This window comes from Dendropsophus ebraccatus, chromosome 6 (assembly GCF_027789765.1).
Source record: "Dendropsophus ebraccatus isolate aDenEbr1 chromosome 6, aDenEbr1.pat, whole genome shotgun sequence".
Classification (NCBI taxonomy): domain Eukaryota; kingdom Metazoa; phylum Chordata; class Amphibia; order Anura; family Hylidae; genus Dendropsophus; species Dendropsophus ebraccatus.
This window is the reverse complement of record NC_091459.1, coordinates 67,412,426-67,438,728: the sequence shown is the minus strand read 5'-3', so window position 1 is coordinate 67,438,728 and position 26,303 is coordinate 67,412,426. Positions and strand designations below refer to the sequence as shown.

The following is a 26,303-nucleotide window of genomic DNA, read 5'->3' as shown; positions in this document are numbered from 1 at the left end:
TTTCACGTTAAGCGGCAGCAATAAGGGGATTTACAGGCCTCTCTGCTGCCATGATTGGTTTGGGTCAGGAACAGCATTGCCACACACACAGCCCTATTGATGATAGAGAATGAAGTCCCCACCCCAGTAAACCCCTATGCCTCTCAGTAAATCCGAATAGGGGAGCTGTTTCACTCCTTATGGTATTTATTATAAAGTACAAAAGAGGCTTACATTTTCAGAATGTTAATGTTTATTAAAACCTATTAAAAATCCAAGTCGAAATCAGTAAATTCATGAGCTTTATGTGGAGTGAGTATTTGTTCCTCACTTTTTGGAAGTAGATCGTCATCATTAAATACAAGACCTCCAATAACAAATGGTTTTTCAGTAGGGATTTGTATAGTGGGCACGAGTGGCTGCCATAGCTTTCCTGGGCACTTTGGAGCATTTTCATGTGCTAGTGCTGGTAGACCTGACTCATGAATAATTGGAAATGCACTTTGATGGTTTCGAACTGCAGGAGTCAGTGGTGAAGATTGCAAAAGAAAAGGAAGCTGTGTGGATGGCGGACCAACAACTTTATCTGCATTTGTTGGCTTAGTGTTTTGGGTTGTTGTCACTACCATGCTGGTGTCTACCTCTGGGACCCAAGGAATGTGGTGTGGAGGTATAGGAGGAATGTGGTGTGGAGGTCTAGGAGGAATGTGGTGTGGAGGTATAGGAGGAATGTGGTGTGGAGGTCTGGGAGGAATGTGCTGTGAAGGTTGAGGTAGAATTTCAGGCTTATGTTCCTCTGCAGATTCTTCAGAAGAATCTTTAAGCTGGCCATGATGTTTTTTATCCTCTTTGCCTTTTTTATCTTTCTTTGGTTCTTTTCCAAGTTTCTGTTCTTTATGATCTGGCTCATTGCCCTTTCGTTTTGATAGCACAGGTGCAGGAAGTGACCGTTTATGCACCATTATACCAAGTGATGGCATCATGCGAAATGGTGATAAACCTTTAATAACTGTGCCTCTAGCCTGTGGAGACAAAGCACACATTGACTTTACATTGGTATTAGGGTAAATAAGGGTTATATTTTTTAAATTTACTTAGTTATACTATAAATGTATGGATAAGAGCATTTCCATCAATGTAAGTGCAGTCAGGAAACCAAAAGAACCTGATGTATTTTACAGGTGTGTTCCATCTTATTTACAGGTGCTACTGATATTTTTTTAAAACCTGTTGTGTTCTGTTAGGCTGCATTCAAGTGAATGCAGCCATTCTCACAATCCGTGCCGCAACCCCCACCCCAATCCACACCAGGTTGTCTCTGCACCCTGTCACGCTCCTGCTACATTATTATACTTTACTTGGGGGGAAGGGATGGGGGGCAGTGCCACCCTGAATCTTTGCCCCGGGTGCGGGAAAGGCTAGCTACTCCTGTACCATCTCACACACTAGGATGAATCTTTGAAAGAGTGTTTAGATAAAGCGAGCGACCAACAATAATTTGAGAACATGTTGAAAGACCAAGATGAACGATCTCTCGTTAGCTGTGTTTACACAAACCGATTATCCCTCAAAGACATCGTTATCGTGAAAATTCAAACAATAATCGCTCCATGTAAAAGGACCATAAGGCGCAGCTGCACGCCTTTCCGCCAGCTCCATAGACACCATTCTATGGGAAAGACAATTTAGCTGTTCTTTTGGTGAAATGCAGAATGCGCCCATGCCTATGGCATAGATGAAGACGCGTGCGGCCGTGAACAGGTATGAGCCACAGAATCTGACGGAACTTATCTGTGCGGATTCAGGAGTCTGAACCCAGCCTTAGGCTGTGTTCATACCTCTTGGAGTTTCATTGCAGGGCTGTCTCTGTACTGCAGCATCTTCACAGAAATGATGCAGTACAACAATGAAATGATGTAGTGCTGCAATTAAAAGATGGAGTGTCGCAATAAAACTGCTACTTTTGCTCCACTCTTGTCTCCAGTTCAGGTGTGGTTTGCAATTAAGCCCCTCCCAATCTGGAGACAAGAGTGAGGCAAAAGTGGCCATGTTTTTGTAACACTGGATAGCCTCTTTAAGAACTCATGCTGGGTTTGAAAGGAGTTTGTGTTTGATCCAAGGACGACTTTATCATATATGGTACATCTTAATTATGTTCAGTAAGCTGCAATAACATATTTTTGGATGTAGAATTATAACCCCTCACTGCAACGATTTATGCCGCCAGTGTTTTTGTTTTTTCCTCTACCTTCTAAAAAACATTTTTTTTTTAATTATTCTGTCAATTATTCTGTTTTATTATTCTGTCTTATTTTTCGCATGACAAGTAGTGCTTATTGGCAAACTTAGTACCATAGTACCATAAAATGTCTTGCAAATCCAAGTGGAAAAAATTGCCAGAGCAGAAAGCTGAGCTGTGATTAGTTGCTGCTGGCAGTTTTCAACAGTTTCTATTTTACATACTTTGATAAATCAAGGCCAACATTTTCATAGTATTCTATTGTGCTCATTTTAAAATTAAAATGTGGTACATTTTTCTATTTCACTGTAACTTTAAATTTTTCAGGTATAGAGCTGTGCAAGGGCTTGTCCGAATAAATAACATATTTTATCAGTTTCCACATGTGGTAATAGCAGTTGTTATTTCAAATGTGATAATTGGGAAAAGGTGCTATTTTTTTTAGTTTTTAAAGCGACTCTGTATCCACCAAACCACTAGTACCATGCATTTGATAAAGAGCAAATCCTTACCGGCCATGTCTTTTAAATCGGTCAAACTGGTGTTGCTGTGCCACAGGTCTTCGACGCCTCTCCATTATTCCTTCGCACCCTCCTCATCATTAGGAACACCTCCAGGCAAAATTTATATTTATTGCTAGTCTAAACATTGCACCTGTGTCGCTAGGGCAAAGGTGCAGTTTAGACAAGTTATGAATAGGAGAAATCCTGCCTTGGGGGGGGGGGGGGGAGAAAGAAAGGAGGGGTGTCACAGTCCTGGGGCACAGACCCACCAGTTTAACTTGCTGCTGCAGATTATAATTTTTTTTTTTGCTCTAACCAAGGCACCAGGCACATTTTAAAAGACATAACCGGTAAGGATTTGCTCAAGTGGATGGTACTAGCGGTTTGGGGGATACAGTTACTGAAATTTTTTACTTTAAATTAGCATCATATTATTAGCCCATATTATATACACTCAGCTCCAATATTCCTGCAGTGCCATATGTCTAATCCTTGCTCAGCTGCATCTAAGTGCAGTATCCCGGTTCTCTTAGTGTCTCTTGTGTTTGTTTGTTTGATTGAGCGAGGGATACTTAAATTGATATATGTGTGAAGTGGTAGGCTCTCTAGTAATCACCCTTTGTGTAAAAGAACTACATAAAGTATGATTAATTCAACATTTATATCTTTTACTAGTTTAGAAAAAAATGAATAAAACAAAGTTAAAAATAGATTATATGCACATTGCACATCGACAAGGAGTATATAGCAATAAACTTAGTGTTATAAACTGTTAAAAACATGAGATGCATTTCTGAATAATCCTTTATTCTTTCCTCAGTATTAGGTTGCAAATGACTTCTGTCCAGTTCAGTAGGATTTAAATATATGTTAAGGTCATGCTAATTGCTAAGCTGGAGGTTCCCAGGTTACTGATAATCAACGGACTGGATTCCTGTTTGTCCTTCAGCCACATTATGTGGTGTATAGCATTGTGCAGTGTATAAATTATTAAGTATATAGTGCATTCTTATATGTTACCTAATTGACACTTTTGGATCTCCCATGTATCCGGTCAGAGATATGGACATATACAAATATTTGTATATTGCTATTTGTATATGTCCATATCTCTGCCCGGATACATGGGAGATCCAAAAGTGTCAATTAGGTAACATATAAGAATGCACTATATACTTAATAATTTATACACTGCACAATGCTATACACCACATAATGTGGCTGAAGGACAAACAGGAATCCAGTCCGTTGATTATCAGTAACCTGGGAACCTCCAGCTTAAAAATTAGCATGACCTTAAAGGGGTTGTCCGGCGAAAAAAATTATTCACAGAATAACACACATTACAAAGTTATACAACTTTGTAATGTATGTTATGTCTGTGAATGGCCCCCTTCCCCGTGTCCCACCACCCCCACCCGTGTACCCGGAAGTGTGGTGCGCTATACATTACCTGTCACGTGCCGACCACGGTCTCCGATCTTCAGTAGTGACGTCTTCTTCGGGAGGCCAGCGGATCTTCCCGAGTGCTGGCCGCCCTCTGCAGCGTCATCCGAAGCTCAGCCGCGATTGGCTGAGCATAACTGTGCTCAGCCAATCGCGGCTGAGCAGCTGATGACGTGGCCGCGTCATCAGCCGCTCAGCCGCGATTGGCTGAGCATCACTGTGCTCAGCCAATCGCGGCTGAGCGGCTGATGACGCGGCCACGTCATCAGCTGCTCAGCCGCGATTGGCTGAGCACAGTTATGCTCAGCCAATCGCGGCTGAGCTTCGGATGACGCTGCAGAGGGCGCCCGGCACTCGGGAAGATCCGCCGAACTTACGAAGAAGACGTCACTGCTGACGATCGGAGACCGTGGACGACACGACATGCGGTGAGTATAATGCACCACACTTCCGGGTCTAGCGTGGGTGGGGGGAAACACGGGGAAGGGGGCCATTCACAGACATAACATACATTACAAAGTTGTATAACTTTTTAATGTGTGTTATTCTGTGAATAATTTTTTTCGCCGGACAACCCCTTTAACATATATTTAAATCCTACTGAACTGGACAGAAGTCATTTGCAACCTAATACTGAGGAAAGAATAGAGGATTATTCAGAAATGCGTCTCACGTTTCTAACAATTTATAACACTAAGTTTATTGCTATATACTCCTTGTCGATGTGCAATGTGCATATAATATATTTTTAACTTTGTTTTATTCATTTTTTCTACACTAGTAAAAGATATAAATGTTGAATTAATCATACTTTATGTAGTTCTTTTACACAAAGGGTAATTACTAGAGAGCCTACCACTTCACATGAATTTATCCAGTACACAGGTGCTAACCAAGTAGTGCACTCGTAATATACCCTCAATCCCATCTGCATTATCAGGTTGAGTTCTTACCACAACAAAAGCATTTAAATTGATATATGTTTAACTCTTTCTATAAAAATTTGTTGCTGCTGTTGCACATGTATGGTACAGAGATAACCCAGCATTCCACAATATGCACACTTTTTTTTACATTCTACACATAGATGCTTTCTATGCAGAACTTTATGGGTGGAAGAAGGGTATGAGTCTTTATACTAATATTTCATCTGGAGGTTTGTTGCCATCAGAGAACAAATGATTACAGGCGCTAGTCTGAGCAATGGGAACTTAAACTTTTTACTGAGTCTAATAAAAATAAGCCTGTCTAACAATTAATACTGATTTGGAGATTATAGCAATTACAGGGGTCTTCGATTGGGTCCCTTGTGGACCCAATTTTTGTAACTCTTTTTATGAAAAGGTTTGAAGAAAAATACGTTTGGGCACATGATTTAAGCCAGCATGTCATTATTTGGCTAAGATGTGGACAATTTCTTTGTCCTATGAATATGTCGCCTATGTCAATTAGTGTCAAACACTGATTGAATTTGCATTAGAATGATCCACTAGTTTTAAAACTACTTTATTCATAAAGGAAGCAGACTAAAGTATTTTGTTATCGAAAAAGAGTTGCCATGCCATGTTTGGAGGGATTCTGAGAAGTCGGTTCACTAGGGTGAGAAGGATTTGCAGTTCTGACAGTGGATATCTTTTGGTAAGATAAATTTGTAGAAATAGGGTATGAGAAGAGACAGATGGAAGAATTGGAGAGGAAATAGAAGCTTTATCCAGAGAGCAAACTAGGAGCAGGAAAAAGGAAAGATACAACTCTGTTTATTACAATATATGATGGTTATTCTAGTATGGTTAAGAGAACAGTGAGCAAATATTACGAAATGCTTCAAGCAGACCCTAAACCTATCCGAATTTCAATAAAAACCACAAATTGAATACTGAAAAGGCAAGATCCTGGCCAATTATCTGATGTGCAGACATTTAAAAGGAAAAGCACCAAAATATCAATTCTTACAGGCTAGGAAACCAGTTTCCAAGGCCTACCCCATATTGCTTGGGATCAAGCTTCTTTTCTGCAAAGAGCTTCCACACACACCAGGTGTACCAGCTTTACCCTGGCCTGAGGGACATCTTTCTTCTGCATTATTCAACAAGAGCAGCATCAAGTCTCTTTTTCTAGCCTGAAAGGGTAACAGTTTTCAAAGCCCTTTAACCAGTCTGTTACCTCAGTGATCAGGTTCGGATCACTTCTAACTGCCGCGAGCCAACCAGCATGATTTCCATAAACTTAGGGACTTTAACATTTCAGAAACAAGCTCAGACCACTCGCTGACTTAGCATGTGTTATCCTTCTACCATCGTTCAACAAGGTAACTACGCACTTAAATACTTATGAGCACTCTCCACACTCCCGAACTCCACCAGTCCGGTTAAGCAATCAAATGTACACAATAAATGTGAAGGAAAGGGATTTTCTCACCAGGTAGCTGCAATCTTCGGGTAATGAAACCCACTGTACCCCAGCAATATGGAGCACATTATACTCACAGAGTCGACTTGACTTCAGAATTCTTTTTTATTTTGTTATATAGATAGATGCAGCATACAAAACGTTACATGCTCACAGCTGATGTGACTCTCACATCCGGACGCCCGGGTACGTCCTCCTCGTGCGAAGATTGCAGCTACCTGGTGAGAACATCCTTCTACCATCTGCACCATCTGTGACCATTGTGACCACCACCAAAATGACATGCCTTTATGTGTAAGTTGCCTATCCTGTGACAGCTGACTTCCTCTGAACTACAGGGTTACATAGTGGGACAAAAGTTCTGTCTCACTGATCAGAGCAAGTGCAGTGATGAGATTTCACTCCTCTGCTTTTGCAAAGCCGAAAGTATACTGGGAAAGGTGAATTCCATTAGGAAATCATGTAAGTTGGGAAATATGTATATACAAGAGCCTGTACCATTTTTTTATTAATAGCCTATACTGTACTATATAAAAAATATTGAGTGCATTTTTAACTTTTAGTCCTTCATAAACATGACTTGAACATGCTATCACTTGAAATAGCTGCTAAGTTTTTGTTCCATTGTCAATAATTGCAACCTCTAAAGGCCGTATTACACTGTGCAAGAATAAGGGGGAAGTGAGCACCAACCTGTCAGGTCAGCGTTCGCTTCCCTCTCATTCACCACTCGCTGCACTGTGCTATTACACACACAGACAGCAAGCAGGAAGCATCGGGAGGGGCTGTCCAGACTATCTTTAGATCGCCTCATAGGGGTTTTTGCCTTCCGCTGGATCAACACAGTAGGGTTTTCCTAGGTTGAACCTGATGGACTCTTGTCTTCTTTCAACCTTATTAACTATGTTACTATGTTCGAGCTACACACTGAAGTCAGCGGCGGTCTGCAGATCATCGCTGCCCTAATCGTGATGCATCAACATGTTGAAAGATTACGATCAGCCGTCATTGTGCATGTCGGCTGATCGTGGCCTTTTAACGTGTCCTGTTACACAAAACTATTGTCGCCCGGAATGGCCAGTCCAAGTATGTCTGATAATGTTTTGTGTAATAGGGCCTTTAGAATGTTTTACCACTTTGCATGAAAAAAAAGTTTAATAAAACCTCTTGCTTGAATTAAACTGGTCTGCACTTGTCTTCTTTGAAAGGAAAACCGGTATGAATTAAGACAGATACAAACCCTATGCTACAAATTTATTATTTGAGATCCTGCTACATGTTGAAGATTTGAACAAAGTTTCTTTTAAATATGCAAACGTCTGGAGAAAACAGAAATGACTGCACATCGCACCCATGGTTGATACTAAAACTTGTTCAGCTACATTAAAAACCAACATCAGAAGTTAGTATGTAATTTGATCAAACCATATTGTCTCATGTACCACGTGCAGGTCCCCACTCTAGCCTTGATGCACGGTTTGCCAGTGACCATCACTGCCGCAAAGCCAGTGCCCAGCGGTTCAGCGACCCCAGTGTTGCAGAATCAAGCCCCCAAGGCCAGAGCTGCACCACCCCACAGGCACGGCCAGCAGAGGCAATAGCTGGCAGCCAACACCTAGTGTGAATAGATGGCTTTGTGGCAGTGGTGGTTGCCGGCGAACGCTGCACCATGGTAGGGACTCATGTGTCAAAAGACCTGCATGTGGTACATAATGTTTGATCAAATTATATACTTCTGATATTTTTTTTTTTTATGTAGCTGAACAAGCTTTAGTATCAACAATGGGTGTGATGTAAAGCCATTTCTGTGTTCTCCAGGCTTGTGTGTTTCTTTTAAATATATATATATGTAAGAAAAAAAACCTTCAAATTACCACTGTGAGTAGAGACAGTGATTTGTCACATTTGTAGTCTGGCAGAATGTCTAATCTTTCATCTGTAACATTGATGTTTGCTGTACAATCCAACATATCCTAAAATAAAAGAAAACATGCAGAAGTACAAATAAAGTTATCACAACCTCATACATAAATAAACATTGATTAAATTACCAATATGAGGTATGGTTGCGATGGATGAAGTAGTCACATGGGAGCCTTATGATGTACTATAGACCTGTGAGGTGCGCTACACAGCAGGGACTCCAAAGAAAAGGCTAAACTGATAATGGCAGCCTTGCATCAGTGTAGGCCCTGGACTAACAATAAGGAGCTGCAATGATGTCATGATTAAGGTCACATGACCATGATCTCCCAGGTCCCTTACCTAGGGGGCAGTAATACTGAGCACGAAGAGTGTAAGGAAGCTACTAAAGAATGGAAAAGCTAGCCAGAGGGGATCCCTCACTTCTTCCCCCCCCCCCACCACCACCAAGTGAGCTCCTAACCCTCCTCCTTCACCATCTCCTGCGCTGTCAGCTTAATATGTCACCCCATGTCCTGCCCACTGGCTTAGACATGAGAGGTGTCTCCCTGCACCCCTTCTTAATGCTTTTACTGGATAAAGAGCTGTCATTCGTGAGGGGTCAGTGCTACTATAAGTAGCAATATTGACTGCTGCACTTAATTTGTCACTGGTAGAGAAGTATGTATTACTGCACTGCAATGTTTTTACAGGTGGGGCAGTATTTATTTTTTCACTGTTGTGCTGGTTTGGCGCTGCTGGGGGATAATATGTGCCCTACATGCAGTGGCATAGCTACAGCGGTCGCAGCAGCAATCTGGCCCACCAACCAGGGATCCTGGCCAGGCCCCTCTAGCCACTGTCATCCCCTTTTTGCGTTATGGCTTCTCTACACAGGTGTAAAAGGTAAATTTTGCAGTTTTCATACCTTATTTTAAATCATACACAGCGCCGGCTCCAGGTTTTTGTGAGTCTCAGCGGGCCCCTCATTTACACACTATGCACAATAACGTGAAACACCACTAACATATACAAACATACATTTACTGACATAGACACTGACTGACTGACACTGAAGCACTCAGACACTGACACGCAGCAGTTACAGCTCAGTCTTCTCCCTCTTTCTCTCTGTAGGGCTGCTCTCCACACTGTAAGGTTGAGGACCTTTAGGTCATGTGATCATGGCCTTATCCCTTTTCTCTCTCTGTGCAGATTCTGCTCTGTCTCCTGTGTCTTCTGATGTTCCGTTCTAATCCTGCACTACAGTGAGCAGGCTGAACATTAGAAAACCGGGCCTATCTCCCCCTCTGGGCCCCTAGAGATGCTGTGGGCCCCAGCACTTGCCCAGGTAACCTTGTGCTGACACCAGCCCTGATCATACATCATGCTTGTTCCAGTAAGAAGCAATCTTTTATCATCTGCGGATTGTGCCACCTGGGTGGGTAATCACAGATACAAACGATTAGCCCCACCCACATCTCCACCGTACGCCCTTCCCCTCCGTGACGTGATCGATGCATAGGCCCATTGGTATGGGCTGACATAGAGGGGGTGGGGCCTAGACCTTTAGGCCGGCCCATTGCAATGGCCTTTGAGGCGGCGGGGCCTATGCTCCGATGACGCCACAGAGGTGATAAAAGATCACTTCTTACTGAAACAAGCACCATATAAAATAAGGTATAAAAACTGCAAAATGTACCATTTACACCTATGTAGAGTAGTCATAATGCAAAAAGGTGGTGACAGTGTCACTTTAACTGTGTCTGTAGCTGTGTGCATCCATGATCACACAGACCTGTGGAGCCAGGCAGAGCCCACACTGAATTGCTCACCTCTGTGCTCGCACACTTCAGCTGCTGTCTGCAGGACCGAGGCCCCTCCCCAGAGTGGGTCACAGTGCAGTACAGTTACCTTGCATGTGCCCAGGGCAGCACCATCCATTGAGCTTTTCCCCAAGCAGGGATCCTCCCAGCCTGTAGGGGGCAGCAGTGTGAGATGGTGTGCAGAATTACTGGTAGCAGCAAAAGAAACATCTCCTCTGAAGTGGGGATCAGCAGTGGCAGCGGAAGCTGGTGAGTGTATTGTGACTGAACTGTGTATGGATGGGATGATCTGTGTATGGGCTCGTTCACACAGAGCAAAAGCAGCTGAATTTCTGCGCTGAATCAGCGCTGAAATTTCAGCCGTTAAAATAGGTGCAGAGCTAATTTCCATTGTGTTTAATGGAAATTCTGCTCTGCAGTTCACATGGTGGAATTTCCGCACTTAACTAATCCGCTTTCCGCCAGAAGAATGAACATGTTCATTCTTCCACTAGACTATACAAACCAATGGGGCTCTGATTTTCTGTTTCAGCGTGGAATACGCGCGTATTTAGAGTGGAATACAAGCGTAATACAAGCGGAAATTACGCGTTGAATCAGCACGGAAATGGGGAAAAAAGAGGGGGAGGAGGATTCTAGTATATATTCTGGTATAGTCTAGTTTACTCGCCAAATACTGGCTGAATTTCAGCGCTGAATGCATGCGGATTCAGCGCGGATTCCTCAAGTATTCCGCGCTGAATTTGTCAAGAGCTGATTACGAGCTGAACACTTTCCTAGCTGAATACGCAGGGATTCTGCTTACATTCTGCTTATATTCTGCTCGGAATTCAGCATCAGTTGATTTCAGGCGGAAATATTTCCTCGCGTAATCCGCCCCTTTTGCTCTGTGTGAACGTAGCCTATGGATGATCTGTGTATGGATGGGATGATCTGTGTATGGGTGATCTGTGTATGGATGGCATGACCTGTGTATGGGTGATCTGTGTATGGATGGGATGATCTGTGTATGGGTGATCTGTGTATGGATGGGATGATCTGTGTATGTAGGGGTGATGAGCTGTGTATGGGTGACCTGTGTATGGATGGGATGATCTGTGTATGGGTCATCTGGATATTGTGTCTGATCAGTATTGTGATGGGTGATCAGTGTATAGATGGCATACCTCCCAACTTTAGGTGAGAGGAAAGAGGGACATGGACACGCCCCTAACCCCACGGAAAGACACGCCCCTAACCCACCCAAAGACACGCCCCTAAACCACAAGACACGCCCCTAAATCAGTCATAAAGGCAACGTTTTGGCAAGTCGATCGCCATTTTCACACTTCAAAATGGTGATTGACTCGCCAAAACGTAGCGTTTGTGACTGTTTGCTGTGCTGCACTATTTTTTAATGCTTTGCATGTTGATGGAATAAACACTTCTTTATCTATCTATCTATCTATCTATCTATCTATCTATCTATCTATCTATCTATCTATCTCCTACCTATCTGTCTGTCTATCTATGTCCTGTCTGTCTGTCTATCTATCTATCTCCTATCTATAGAGATAGTAGATAGATAGATAGATAGATAGATAGATAGATAGATAGATAGATAGGAGATAGATAGATAGGAGACAGACAGACAGAGAGGTAGGAGATAGATGGATAGATAGATAGATAGACAGACAGATAGACAGACAGACAGACAGATAGATAGATAGACTATCTACCTACCTATCTCCTACCTGTCTATCTATCTATCTATCTATCTATCTATCTATCTATCTATCTATCTCCTATCTATCTATCTATCTATCTATCTGTCTGTCTGTCTGTCTGTCTGTCTATCTGTCTGTCTATCTATCTATCTATCTATCTATCTATCTATCTATCTATCTATCCATCTATCTCCTACCTCTCTGTCTGTCTGTCTCCTATCTATCTATCTCCTATCTATCTATCTATCTATCTATCTATCTATCTATCTATCTATCTACTATCTCTATAGATAGGAGATAGATAGACAGACAGACAGACAGATAGATAGATAGATAGATAGATAGATAGATAGATAGGAGATAGATAGATAGATAGATAGGAGATAGATAGATAGATAGGAGATATAGATAGATAGGAGATAGATAGATAGATAGATAGATAGATAGACAGGTAGGAGATAGGTAGGTAGATAGTCTATCTATCTACCTATCTAAGTAAAGCCCCCCTGTGTACCAGAAAAATAGAAAAGCATACTCACATGGCAGCACAGCAGTGGCTTTCTCCCCAGTAGTGGCTACTTGCACACCTCACACACAGCTCCCAGCCCCCGCAGCTCCTATGTCCAGTCCCGCGGCCCCTGCACTCTCTTCTCTCCTGCTTGTCCCGGACATGTGACCTCATCAGCAGCGAGGAGAGCAGGGGAGAAGATGAATGCCAGTGCCGCGGGGCTGGAGATAAGAGCTTCGGGGGCTGTGCGGTATGTGAGCTGCCTGCTCAGGGCTTTGAAAGGGACAGAGAATGTGACCTGTCAGCGGCCACTGACTGATACTGAAGGCCGCAGCTGCTGAGTGTCAGATGGCCTTCAGTGTCAGTCAGTGGTCAGTGTGTGGCAGCAGCGGCACCCCCTCCCCCATGTAACTGCGGCACCCCCCAGGGACCCCTCACTATGTCCAACCCCTTCCCTGTCAGCTAGCCTCCCCCCACCATCCCTGGAATAAGGACGTACTCACTGCAGTTCTGTTCTTCAGCCCTCCGGCAACGTCTGCTTCCTCTCGGCTCTGCTGGTGACGTCACTCTCCTGCTCCGCGCCGGAACGCAGGGGATGAGAGAGACCTCTTGTGACCGGAAGCAGACCAGTGCACAGCCCCGCATCTGCGAGCGCTCAACAAGAGCAGTCACAGTTAAAGGGACAGGTATGTTTTGGGAAGCGGGACACTTGGGGCCCGTTCCGGGACAGCGGGACAGGACCCCGAAATCGGGACTGTCCCGCTGGATCCGGGACGGTTGGGAGGTATGGGATGGGGTGATCAGTATATGGGTGATCTGTGTATGGGATGATCTGTGTATAGATGATCTGTATATGGATAGTATGTGTATGGGTGATCTGTGTATGGGATGGGATGATCTGTGTATGGATGATCTGTGTATAGGCGATCTGTGTATGGATAACCTATGTATGGGTGATCTGTGTATGGGTGATCTGTGTATGGGGATCTGTGTATAGGTGATCTGTGTATGGCTGATCTGTGTATGGATAGTATGTGTATGGGTGATCTGTGTATGGGATGGGATGAGGTGTGTATGGATGATCTGTGCATGGGATGATCTGTGTATGGATGATCTGTGTATAGGTGATCTGTGTATGGATGGGATGATCTCTGTATGAGTAATCTGTGTATGGATGGGATGATCTGTGTATGGGTGATGTGTGTATGGATGGGATGATCTGTGTATGGATGGGAGGATCTGTGTATGGATGGGATGATCTGTGTATGGATGGGATCAGGGCCGGCGTCAGCACCCGGCTGACTAGGGCAAGTGCCGGGGCCCACAGCTCTTCTAGGGGCCCACTCCCGTCTGTTACTAATTTTTTTTTCTGTTAGTGAAAAAAAAAATTGTGGTAACAGAGGGGACTGGGCCTAGAGGCCGCATGTAACAGTTAGGGGCCCGCCGACACATACCGGGGTCCCGGGGCACACGTCTCCCTGCACAAGTCTTCCCTACAGCCGAGTAGGTAGAAAAGGACCTTTGAGTAAGAAGGACCTGTGATGATGTCATGGGTCATGTGATCGGACACCTGACCTGATAGAGGGCAGACGGTAGGCTCTGTAAACTAATAGTCTACTGTATGTGCTGGTGTTTCTAGTTGTTTTGTTTTGTGTATAGAGGTCCTGCTGTAATATATATATATATATATATATATATATATATTTTACAGCAGGACCTCCTATCTATCTATCTATCTATCTATCTATCTATCTATCTATCTATCTACAGAGCAGGAGCTGTATACAGGAGTGGTGCTGCTGGTTCTGTATACAGCTACTGCTCTGTATATAAATAAATAAATGTCCGGCTCCGTGCAGCGGGTGGATACAGTGGGAGGACCGCCTGGAAAACTGGGATACAGCCTATGGCTATGGCTGTATCCCAGTTTTCCAGGCGGTCCTCCCGCTGTATCCACCCTCTCCATGGAGGGGGCAGACAGCGGGAATCTGATGCCGAGCGTTCGGGTTCATACGAACCCGAACCTCGGCAGGTTCGGACCATCCCTAATATATATATATTTATATATATACATATATATATATATATATATATATATATATATATATATATAAACATGCTGTGGCTGCAATTCTAAATACAGCTCCTGCTCTGTGCGTGTGTATGTATGTATATATATATATATATATATATATATATATATATATATATTGTAGACATGTCACTGGAGAAGTATTCGAGGGGAGGTACACATCTCACCCAGGCTACTGCATATGGTGAGGTGGTGAATCCAGGTGAGATCTGTGACTCAGCTCATCTGTGTATGGGTGATCTGTGTAAGTATTGGATGATCTGTGTATGGATGGGATGAGCTGTGTATGGATGGGATGATCTGTGTATGGATGATCTGTGTATGGATGGGATGATCTGTGTATGGATGGGATGATCTGTGTATGAGTGATCTGTGTATGGATGGGATGATCTGTGTATGGGTGATCTGTGTAAGTATGGGATGATCTGTGTATGGGTGATCTGTGTATGGATGGGATGATCTGTGTATGTAGGGGTGATGAGCTGTGTATGGGTGATCTGTGTATGGATGGGATGATCTGTGTATGTAGGGGTGATGATCTGTGTATGGGTGATCTGTGTATGAATGGGATGATCTGTGTATGGATGGGATGATCTGTGTATGAGTGATCTGTGTATGGATGGGATAATCTGTGTATGGGTGATCTGTGAAAGTATGGGATGATCTGTGTATGGGTGATCTGTGTATGGATGGGATGATCTGTGTATGGGTGATCTGTGTAAGTATTGGATGATCTGTGTATGGATGGGATGAGCTGTGTATGGATGGGATGATCTGTGTATGGATGATCTGTGTATGGATGGGATGATCTGTGTATGAGTGATCTGTGTATGGATGGGATGATCTGTGTATGGATGATCTGTGTATGGATGGGATGATCTGTGTATAGATGGGATGATCTGTGTATGGGTGATCTGTGTATGGATGGGATGATCTGTGTATGGGTGATCTGTGTAAGTATGGGATGATCTGTGTATGGGTGATCTGTGTATGGATGGGATGATCTGTGTATGTAGGGGTGATGAGCTGTGTATGGGTGATCTGTGTATGAATGGGATGATCTGTGTATGTAGGGGTGATGATCTGTGTATGGGTGGGATGATCTGTATATGAGTGATCTGTGTATGGATGGGATGATCTGTGTATGAGTGATCTGTGTATGGATGGGATGATCTGTGTATGGGTGATCTGTGTAAGGATGGGATGATCTGTGTATGGATGGGATGAGCTGTGTATGGATGGGATGATCTGTGTATGGGTGATCTGTGTATGGATGGGATGATCTGTGTATGGGTGATCTGTGTATGGATGAGATGATCTGTGTATGGATGGGATGATCTGTGTATGTAGGGGTGATGAGCTGTGTATGGATGGGATGATCGGTGTATGAGTGATCTGTGTATGGATGGGATGATCTGTGTATGTAGGGGTGATGATCTGTGTATGGGTGATCTGTGTATGGATGGCATGATCTGTGTATGGGTGATCTGTGTATGGATGAGATGATCTGTGTATGGATGTGATAATCTGTGTATGAGTGATCTGTGTATGGATGGGATGATCTGTGTATGAGTGATCTGTGTATGGATGGGATGATCTGTGTATGGGTGATCTGTGTAAGGATGGGATGATCTGTGTATGGGTGATCTGTGTATGGATGGGATGATCTGTGTAAGGATGGGATGATCTGTGTATGGGTGATCTGTGTGCAGTGTCCCAGAACATGCAGACTACTACTCCTATTATGGCCATTTCTCTTGCTGTGTCAATGCCGGTTCTGGTAAGTGTTTGCACTGCAACTGCTGCTGGTTTTCCCCTAGTATTCTCTAGTAATGTGCATTCTCATGTGTATTCTCATGTATCACGTGACCTGTAACCATGGTTCCTCCAATGGCCGACTAGCTCTGGCCAGGAGCAACCATGTGACCTCCCACTTCCTCCTAACAAGTTAGTCTTCCCCTTGCTGCTGAGCAAGGAGGTTGTGTGTGTTGTCCCTCTCCTTCCTCAGAGGAGTTGTGGATCGAGTGCTCTGCTGTATTCAAGTCTTCGGCTGTATCTGCCTGCTCAAGTGACCGGATTCTTCTCTCTCATCTGGGTGTCATTCCGTTATCTCTCCTCATCGCTGCAAGGATTCACAGCAAGTATTATTCTCAAGCTAATCCACCCAGCAACGCTATTTCTCTCATACTCCTACTCCCATCATCCGGCACGTATTCTCACAGCCTATGCAGCACCACTCCTGCTTTATTTGTCAAAGCCTGCTATATACCCGGTTGCATCCGGACAGAACTGTTGCTACTAGTTGCCTCATCTATAATAAAACCGCTGTTACTGAACCCTGGCATTGGTGTCCACTAACTGGTGCCCTGACTAGGTGCAGCGAAGAATCGCATGCCCATCATCACCCGCAGATTCCACAGACCGTCCCTACAGCTGTGCTGCCCTCAGGCCTATACCGTGACAAGTATAACCCCTGCAGCTGCCCCGGTCATTGCCCGCTCATAACACCAGCACTGCGGAAGTGGCCCCCAGGGGCCAGGGCATCGCATTTTTGGCGTCACGAACAGGATCCGTACACCCCGCGGTGTTCATATTTGCTACCCCTCATCATCCTCAGAGACTCTGCTATTGCCGCGCTGCGGCCTGCTAAGGGGTCAAGTCAGCTGGCGACGCACTGTCTTTGCGCGCGCGCGCGCGCTCCGCTCAAGCTCCGCCCCGGCTCCGCCCAGGCCCTGCGGTATCCAAGCCTCTGTTGCAGGAAGGAAGGAGATTGTGCCCGGACCACCGGAAGTGTTGGTGCTGACTTCCGGCCTATCCCTCCCCGGCCCCGGACACCCTGCCTATCGGTGCCTGCTGTTCCCGCAAGCTCTCCTCGCCTCTGCTTTCTTCCAGGCGCTTTGCACCAGAACCCCTCATCATGTCCACCGGCCATCACAGTGACTCTGACGGGTCCGGCAGTCCGCCGATGGCCCGGGCGCCACCCGCGGCTCCCGTTGCTATGGCTACAGCAGCGGTTCTGTTCTTCATTGGGCCCAACAACCTTCCCAGTTATAAAGGAGAACCCCACACGTTGGCTGATTTCAAGGAAAAAATTTCCCGCACCCTTGAACTTGTCTCACTCTCTCCCACTCAGCAGGTGCAGTTGCTGCTAGGACAACTGGAGGGTCCCGCTGCAGAGGAGGTGCGGTCATGGCCAGCTACGGAGAAAGCTAATGTACAACAGATCCTGGCCCGGCTGAGTAAAGAATTTGAGGTACAGTCACCCACGGAGGTCCGCCTTAAGTTTTATGACCGACGACAAAGGCCAGGTGAGACCCTCAGAGACTATGCACTAGCACTCCAATCTGCCTACCGGGCCCTGAGACAGGTTGATACCATAGACCCCTCGGCTGTGGAGAGTATGATCACTGACCGCTTCATAGAGGGGGTGGACTCCAGACTCATCCAGAGCCAATTGCGTATGCTAGCTGCCCAAAACCCTACAATGCCTTTCCTGGACTTCAAGACTCTGGCTCTGAGGGTGGTTGGCATTGACAATCCCTGTGCCGGCTGTACTCCAGGTTCAGATTGCCCGGACCCAGTGGGATCTATACCCTCACCTCCAGTGCCCACTATGGTTCCAGCTGCCCAACAGTCTATCCCGGCTAGCTCACCAGCGATCCCTGCTCTCCTTACGCAAGTGGTTGACTCTCTCTGCCAAGCCCTAAGGGGGCTACAAGGGGCCTATCCAACACCTCCACCACCACAGGACCCCTGCCCTGAGTATGCAGTTCCCGATCGGCCTCCTCCATAGAGACTTAGATCCCCTGAGCGCCCCTATTGCCGCCACTGTAGGCGACATGGACACTACCGCTCCCAATGCTATCAGTTAAACGGGCTACCCCTGGGTCCGAGGGCCAACACCCAGGAGGTCGAGATCCAGGCCCGCAGGAAGCACAGTGGTTCTCAAGGTTCCTCTCACAATGCCCGCATGTGACTCTCTGGGTGGACGGAGTCCCCCTGGAGGCTCTGGTAGATACAGGTTCCCAGGTTACCACTATCCCGAGGCATGTGTTTGAAGAACATTGGGATCTGAGAACCCTAGGTCCAGTTGAGAAATACCATCTGAAACTTATTGCTAGTAATTGTCGTCCTATTGTGCAACTAGGTTACTGGGAACCCACTGTCTGCATAGGGAAGCAAGAGCTAGCACGTCAGGGTATCATTGTTACTGAGGCTCAGGGAGATAGTGGGACCGTGGTATTAGGCATGAATATTATCCGTCATGTATTCACTGAAGTGTTGGATGCCTTGAATGCCTCTATGTCTTGTGCTTCTCCTCAGTACAGGCAAGCCATCCAGAAGACCATTAAAGTGCTCACCGCTCAGCGGAAGTTTGCCAATCCTCGAGGAGAAATCTGCCGTGTCCGCACTAGAGATGCTCGTCCGATCACCATCCCAGCTAACAGTGAGTTCCTCATCTGGTGCAGGGTCCGTCCGGGCCTTAACAATGCTGACTATGTGGCCCTTCTGGATGCTATTGAAATTGAGGGGCAACCTCTTGTCAGGGCCGCTAGAAGCCTGGTGACCGTCTCCAATGGTCAGGTCCCTGTCCGTCTGGTGAACCTTGGAGACTCCCCAGCTGACCTACCCAAGTTCACCACCGTGGCCATGCTATACCAACTCGATCCTGAGGACATCGTCTGTGAGGAGACCATTGCCTATCAGAGATCCATCCGTGGCACTCAAAGGGACTCAAACAGGGCTCTCGCCCCTTGGTGGGACGAGCTCCATATTGGCGATGCCAATACCCCACTTGAATACCTCCACGGCATCCTCAAGGTGGCCAAAAGGTATCACGAGGCCTTCAGCAAACACTCCCTCGATTTCGGAAACACCAATCTGGTCCAGCATCGGATCAACACTGGGGACCATTTGCCTATCAAAGAGAAACATCTGCCAATCCCCCCTGCCAGCTATCAGCAGGTCAAGAAACTGCTCAAGGAGATGAAAGACTCTAACGTTATCCAAGAAAGTCAGAGTCCGTGGGCTGCCCCTATTGTCCTTGTGAAAAAGAAAGACGGTAACATCCGGTTCTGCGTGGATTATAGGAAGATAAACACAATCACCCACAAGGATGCCTATCCTTTGCCCCGGATCGAAGAGTCTATTGCTGCTTTGGGGTCAGCCGCCTACTTCTCCACCTTGGACCTCACCAGTGGGTACTGGCAGGTGCCCATGGCACCCGAAGACCGTGAGAAGACGGCCTTCACCACCCCCATGGGGCTCTTTGAATTCACCAGCATGCCCTTCGGTCTGTGCAACGCCCCCGCTACCTTCCAGCGGTTGATGGAAAGGTGTCTCGGCCATCTCAACTTTCAGAGTGTCATGCTCTACTTAGATGATGTGATTGTCTATTCACGTACCTACGAAGATCACGTCCATCATCTGGCTGAAGTGTTCCAGGTCCTAATCGATCACGGCCTGAAAATCAAGCCTTCCAAGTGCCACCTTCTCAAACCCCAAGTGAACTATCTGGGGCATGTTGTGAGTGCTGAGGGGATACAACCCGATCCAGAGAAGATCTCGGCTGTGGAACACTGGGATACCCCTAAGACCGTCAAGGAGGTGAGAAGTTTTCTGGGTTTTGCCGGCTATTACCGCCGCTTCATTCCCCACTTTGCCCAAGTGGCCGAGCCCCTCAATGAGTTACTCCGGGGTTGCCCTCGAGAAAGCTACAACCGACGGCTCCCCGTCGAGTGGTCCGAACGGCAGGAGGTTGCCTTTCAAACCCTGAAACGCCTGTTGACTACGCCTCCTATCCTGGCCTACCCGGACTATAACCTTCCTTTCCGGCTCTACACGGACGCCAGCTTCCAAGGCCTGGGAGCTGTGCTGTCCCAGGTTCAAGATGGCCAAGAGAGAGTTGTAGCTTATGCCAGCCGGAGTCTTCGGGGCGCTGAAAAGAACGACAACAATTATAGCTCCTTCAAGTTGGAGTTACTAGCCCTAGTGTGGGCCGTCACCGAAAAGTTCAAGGACTACCTGGCTGCCACCCCTGTTACCATCTATACAGATAACAACCCATTGGCGCATCTCAACACTGCTCGACTGGGCTCCCTGGAACAGCGGTGGGCTTCTCGACTGGCCAATTTCCAGTTTGAAATTAAGTACCGCAGTGGCAAGGCTAACGTCAATGCAGACCTCCTGTCCCGACTACCCAAGGGCGAAGAGGCCCCAGAGGACAGCGATTGGGAAGATGTAGAAATGCCTCCCTTCTACCAAAGGTTCGCTACCCAGAGTGCTATTGATGCAGCTAGGCCTGGAACGCCTTCGCCTCCACCTAGGGCCCCGCAAGACTTGGCCAGGTGGCAGACCATCCAGGAAGAGTCCCGCATCCTGGGGGAGATCTATGACTACCTCTCTACTGGTCGGGTCCCCATGCGGATAAAGAGGCCCTATCCTGATGTCGAGCTAAGGCGACTCTGGAGGCAAAGAAAGAGGCTCTTCCTACAGAAGGGACTGATCCTGCGGAACTCTCTTGACCCGGTCTCCGGGGAGAGGTGCCACCAGATCCTCATTCCCCGACGAGACGCTAAGATGGTGCTAGATGCCTACCATGACCGGTCCGGTCATTTCGGGGTACACAAGACGGAGGCCACTATCCGACAGCGGTTCTACTGGATCGGGATGAGGGCTGACATCGAGAACTGGTGTGCCGAGTGCCCTGCCTGTAATATCTCCAAAGCTGGGGGAAGAGAAGTCAGGGCCCCTTTACATCCAATCACCTCCCACCGGCCGAATCAGCTAGTCGCCCTGGACCATGTGAAGCTGGCCCCTACAAGATGCGGGTATACCTACGCCCTCACCATGGTCGACCATTACTCCAAGTGGGTAGTCGTGGTACCTGTCAGGGACTTGACCGCCAAGACCACCGCCCTTACTTTTTACAAGGAGTATGTAAAGCACTATGGGTGCCCAGAGTCTCTGCTGACGGACCGGGGACCGGCCTTCGAGTCGCAACTTTTCCAGGAGCTGTGTGCCTACCATGAATGTAAGAAGCTCCGTACCACGGCCTATCACCCTCAAGGGAATGGTCTGTGTGAAAAAGTTAACCAGGTCTTTATCAACATGCTCCGAACGGCTTCAGTGACGAAGTGAGTAGAGTGGCCCCACTTGTTGGATGAACTAGTGGAGATCTATTACAATACCACTCATTGTTCCACTGGCTACTCCCCGTTCTACCTGATGTTCGGCCGCCAAGGCCAACTTCCTCAGGACCGTGCTCTTGGAGTCCAAGCTCCTGACACCTTCAACCCCCTACCTGAAACTGACTGGGTTCGGGAGCATCAGAGGAGAATCCAGGATGCCCGGGAAATTGTTGACCGGAGGATGGGGGAAGCTCAGCAGCGCCAAGAGGATGCCTACAACCAAAGGGCGAATGCCACACCACTACAAGTGGGAGATAAAGTTTGGCTAAAGAAATATCATCGCTCTCACAAACTTGAAAGCCTTTGGGAGCCTGAGCCCTATGTCATCTCTTCTATCCCTTACCCAGAGACTGATGTGTATGAAGTAAAAAAGCCAGGGCTAGCCCCACAGACGGTGCACCGGAATAGGATAAAACGTTGCACTAAGGAGGACCTACAGGGCCTTACAGCACCGTGTCCGGTACCTGCATCCACACCTCCGGCTCCCCCAGCAGCTCCAGCTAAACCTCTCTCTCTGGAAGAAATGTTCCAAGTTGAACCGTTCCTCATGGCCATAGGCTATCCAGCGGTCCCTGTACACATTCCAGTGGCCCCTCCACTTCCAATTGTGCCTCCAACAACTCCATCTCTACAACCAGACACTGGGGGTGATCTTCCACCTGTACCTGCACCAATCACTGTTGAAGAGGATCCTCCGCTGAGACGGTCTGAGCGCTCTACCAGAGGAATTCCTCCACTCCGCTACAGAGATGAGTCCTTAACTGTTTCTGTTGTCTAACTGTTTTGTTTCAGGTTCCTGCTATGCAACGTTCAAGGTTCGTGCCTGGTCCTCCTGACCAAGTTCCCTGTACTAACCAGCCATGAGCTGATGGACACTTACAATAACAAAAGGTTCTCTAGTGCCTGACCCAGAGCCTTTTACATGGACGATGGTCTAATTGCCTAAAAGAGACTCTACCTAACAGAGACACTTAACCCATTCCTTCCTAATGCACTTTTCTGTGATTGTGTGTTCCACACAGGGTATTATTGCACTTATTTCATTATTGCACTTATTCTACTATTGCATTCCAGTGTTATCGAAGTCTTTGTATTTCCTCCTCTGAGTAAGCACAAGGTTACATAGATTGCCTCAGAGTAGAGTGCCTCTTTTGTAAAACAGTATATTTTTCCAGTGTCTAAGTCAGATAGCTCCTCCTCTGAGTAAGAGAAGTCAGTTTACATATACCTCAGAGAAAGTCCAGTTTATGTAGGAGTGTATTTTCTCATCCAGTCTCATTATTGTGTATTATTATCATATCTATAGCTGGAAAGATTTAGTTGAGCCAGTTCGTATGCAGATTTTTCTCAGATTTTCATTCAGATTCATGTGAGCCAGTTCTCCTCAAGACCTCGCAGTATTTGTTGTCTGTTGTGTTTCCTTTCCTTTTGTTTCCAGTATTTGTTCACCTCTGTCTTGTCCCAACACAGTAGTAATCACACATAGTCTTACTTAACATTCACACTGGTCCATACATATTGCACCTTGGATACCCTTTCGTGTGTTTGGCCTATTGAGTAATTGTGTGGTATGATTGATCCGTATGCATGGGCGCCCAGATGTATGCTTGCTTTTATTATTTTGTTCTATTCTCTTTCAGGTATCCAAGACATTTCACAAACACGCCAAGATAGTACACAGGTCTTCACGTTCTCCTCCAGTAGGGTAACACATTTAACAGAAAACCTACTGTCTAACTGGCTGGAATATGGAGGGTCACCCGCCAGCAGTTAAGTTGTCCTGGCTTACACGTCAGATGGTTCACGCACTAGCTACCTGGTCGCCAGAGTACGTTAGGCACCCCTAGGTGAAGTCCTGCCACTAGGGTTTCTCATCCTCTCTCTTCTCACCTGTGCCTTTGGCGTGGGAAACACACACCTCATCACACTCACTCTCATCATTCATTCCTGTTGTTTGATTGTCCAGTCTATTCATGTTTGCTGCCTATTAGATTCGCCGAGGTCGGCTCAAATTTGCTAGGGAGGTATGCAGTGTCCCAGAACATGCAGACTACTACTCCTATTATGGCCATTTCTCTTGCTCTGTCAATGCCTGTTCTGGTAAGTGTTTGCACTGCAACTGCTGCTGGTTTTCCCCTAGTATTCTCTAGTAATGTGCATTCTCATGTGTATTCTCATGTATTCCTGTGTATTATTGCATTGTACAGTGGTATGCAAGGCTGTTGATCACGTGACCTGTAACCATGGTTCCTCCAATGGCCGACTAGCTCTGGCCAGGAGCAACCATGTGACCTCCCACTTCCTCCTAACAAGTTAGTCTTCCCCTTGCTGCTGAGCAAGGAGGTTGTGTGTGTCGTCCCTCTCCTTCCTCAGAGGAGTTGTGGATCGAGTGCTCTGCTGTATTCAAGTCTTCGGCTGTATCTGCCTGCTCAAGTGACCGGATTCTTCTCTCTCATCTGGGTGTCATTCCGTTATCTCTCCTCATCGCTGCAAGGATTCACAGCAAGTATTATTCTCAAGCTAATCCACCCAGCAACGCTATTTCTCTCATACTCCTACTCCCATCATCCGGCACGTATTCTCACAGCCTATGCAGCACCACTCCTGCTTTATTTGTCAAAGCCTGCTATATACCCGGTTGCATCCGGACAGAACTGTTGCTACTAGTTACCTCATCTATAATAAAACCGCTGTTACTGAACCCTGGCATTGGTGTCCACTAACTGGTGCCCTGACTAGGTGCAGCGAAGAATCGCATGCCCATCATCACCCGCAGATTCCACAGACCGTCCCTACAGCTGTGCTGCCCTCAGGCCTATACCGTGACAAGTATAACCCCTGCAGCTGCCCCGGTCATTGCCCGCTCATAACACCAGCACTGCGGAAGTGGCCCCCAGGGGCCAGGGCATCGCATGTGTATGGATGAGATGATCTGTGTATGGATGGGATGATCTGTGTATGAGTGATCTGTGTATGGATGGGGTGATCTGTGTATAGATGGGATGATCTATGATCTATGTATGGGTGATCTGTGTATGGATGGGGTGATCTGTGTATGAGTGATCTGTGTATAGATGGGATGATATGTGTATGAGTGATCTGTGTATGAGTGATCTGTGTATAGATGCAGGGCCGTCTTATCCATTGGGCAGGGTAGGCAGCTGCCCGGGGGCCCTTGCGTCCTAGGGGGCCCCTGCCCTCTGTGACCTGTATTTTTAGCTTTATAAGACGCACTTATAAAACTAAGTGCGTCCTATAAAGCGAAGACGGCTCCCAAGCAGGGCTGAGCACCACAAGGAAGCCGTCCCGCCCGCCCCCTCTATTGCGGCTCACTATGCATATGCATAGTGAGCGGCCCTGAGCCAGCCCGCCCCTTCTATCGCCGCTCAGCCCGCCCCTTCTATCGCTTCTCAGCTGACAGCCGATCAGAAGCCCAGGAAAGTGCAATGAGCAGCACTTTCCTAGGCTTCTGATTGACTCAGCTAAGCGGCGATAGAAGGGGCGGGCAGTCCAGGAACTCACCCGTCCGGCGGCTCCAGCAGCTCCTCTCCCGGCAGCGCACACTCCCGACATCCTCCGGCACAGGCAGCGGGGTACAGAGACGCTCTCTGTACCCTGCTGCCTGTGCCGGAGGATGTCGGGAGTGCGCTGACGGGAGAGGAGCTGCTGGGGCCGCCGGACAGGTGAGTAACTGGTTTGTTGTTTTGGGGGGCACTGGCTACTCTGGGGGCACTGGCTACTATGGGGGGCACTGGCTACTATGGGGGCACTGGCTACTATGGGGAGCACTGGCTACTATGGGGGGCACTCACTACTATGGGGGCACTGGCTACTATGGGGGGCACTGGCTACTATGGGGGCACTGGCTACTATGGTGGGCACTGGCTACAATGGGGGCACTGGCTACTATGGGGGCACTGGCTACTATGGGGGGCACTGACTACTATGGGGGGCACTGGCTACTATGGGGGGCACTGGCTACTATGGGGGGCACTGGCTACTATGTGGGCACTGGCTACTTTGGGGGCACTGGCTACTATGGGGGGCACTGGCTACTATGGGGGGCACTGGCACTATGGGGGGCACTGGCACTATGGGGGGCACTGGCACTATGGGGGCACTGGTACTATGGGGGCACTGGCTACTATGGGGGGCACTGACTACTATGGGGGCACTGGCTACTATGGGGGTACTGGCTACTATGGGGGGTACTGGCTACTATGGGGGGCACTGGCTACTATAGGGACACTGGCTACTATGGGGGGCACTGGCTACTATGGGGGCACTGGCTACTATGGGGGGTACTGGCTACTATGGGGGGCACTGGCTACTATGGGGGCACTGGCTACTATGGGGAGCACTGGCTACTATGGGGGCACTGGCTACTATGGGGGCCACTGGCTACTATGGGGGCACTGGCTACTATGGGGGGCACTGGCTACTATGGGGAGCACTGGCTACTATGGGGGGCACTGACTACTATGGGGGGCACTGGCTACTATG

At 47.2% G+C, this 26,303-nt stretch overlaps 1 protein-coding gene across 1 annotated transcript in view; it reads right to left on the bottom strand.

Moving 5' to 3' along the window:
- Positions 1-214: 214 nt before the first annotated feature.
- LOC138795689 (T-kininogen 2-like) overlaps positions 215-26,303 on the bottom strand; it is a 69,822-nt gene continuing 43,733 nt past the window's right edge. The window contains exons 10-11 of the mRNA XM_069975102.1: positions 8,451-8,549; positions 215-1,001 (exon numbers count right to left, since the gene is read on the bottom strand). Coding sequence (XP_069831203.1) covers positions 246-1,001; positions 8,451-8,549 — 855 coding nt within the window. The 3' untranslated portion in view covers positions 215-245. The remainder of the gene's footprint in view (positions 1,002-8,450; positions 8,550-26,303) is intronic.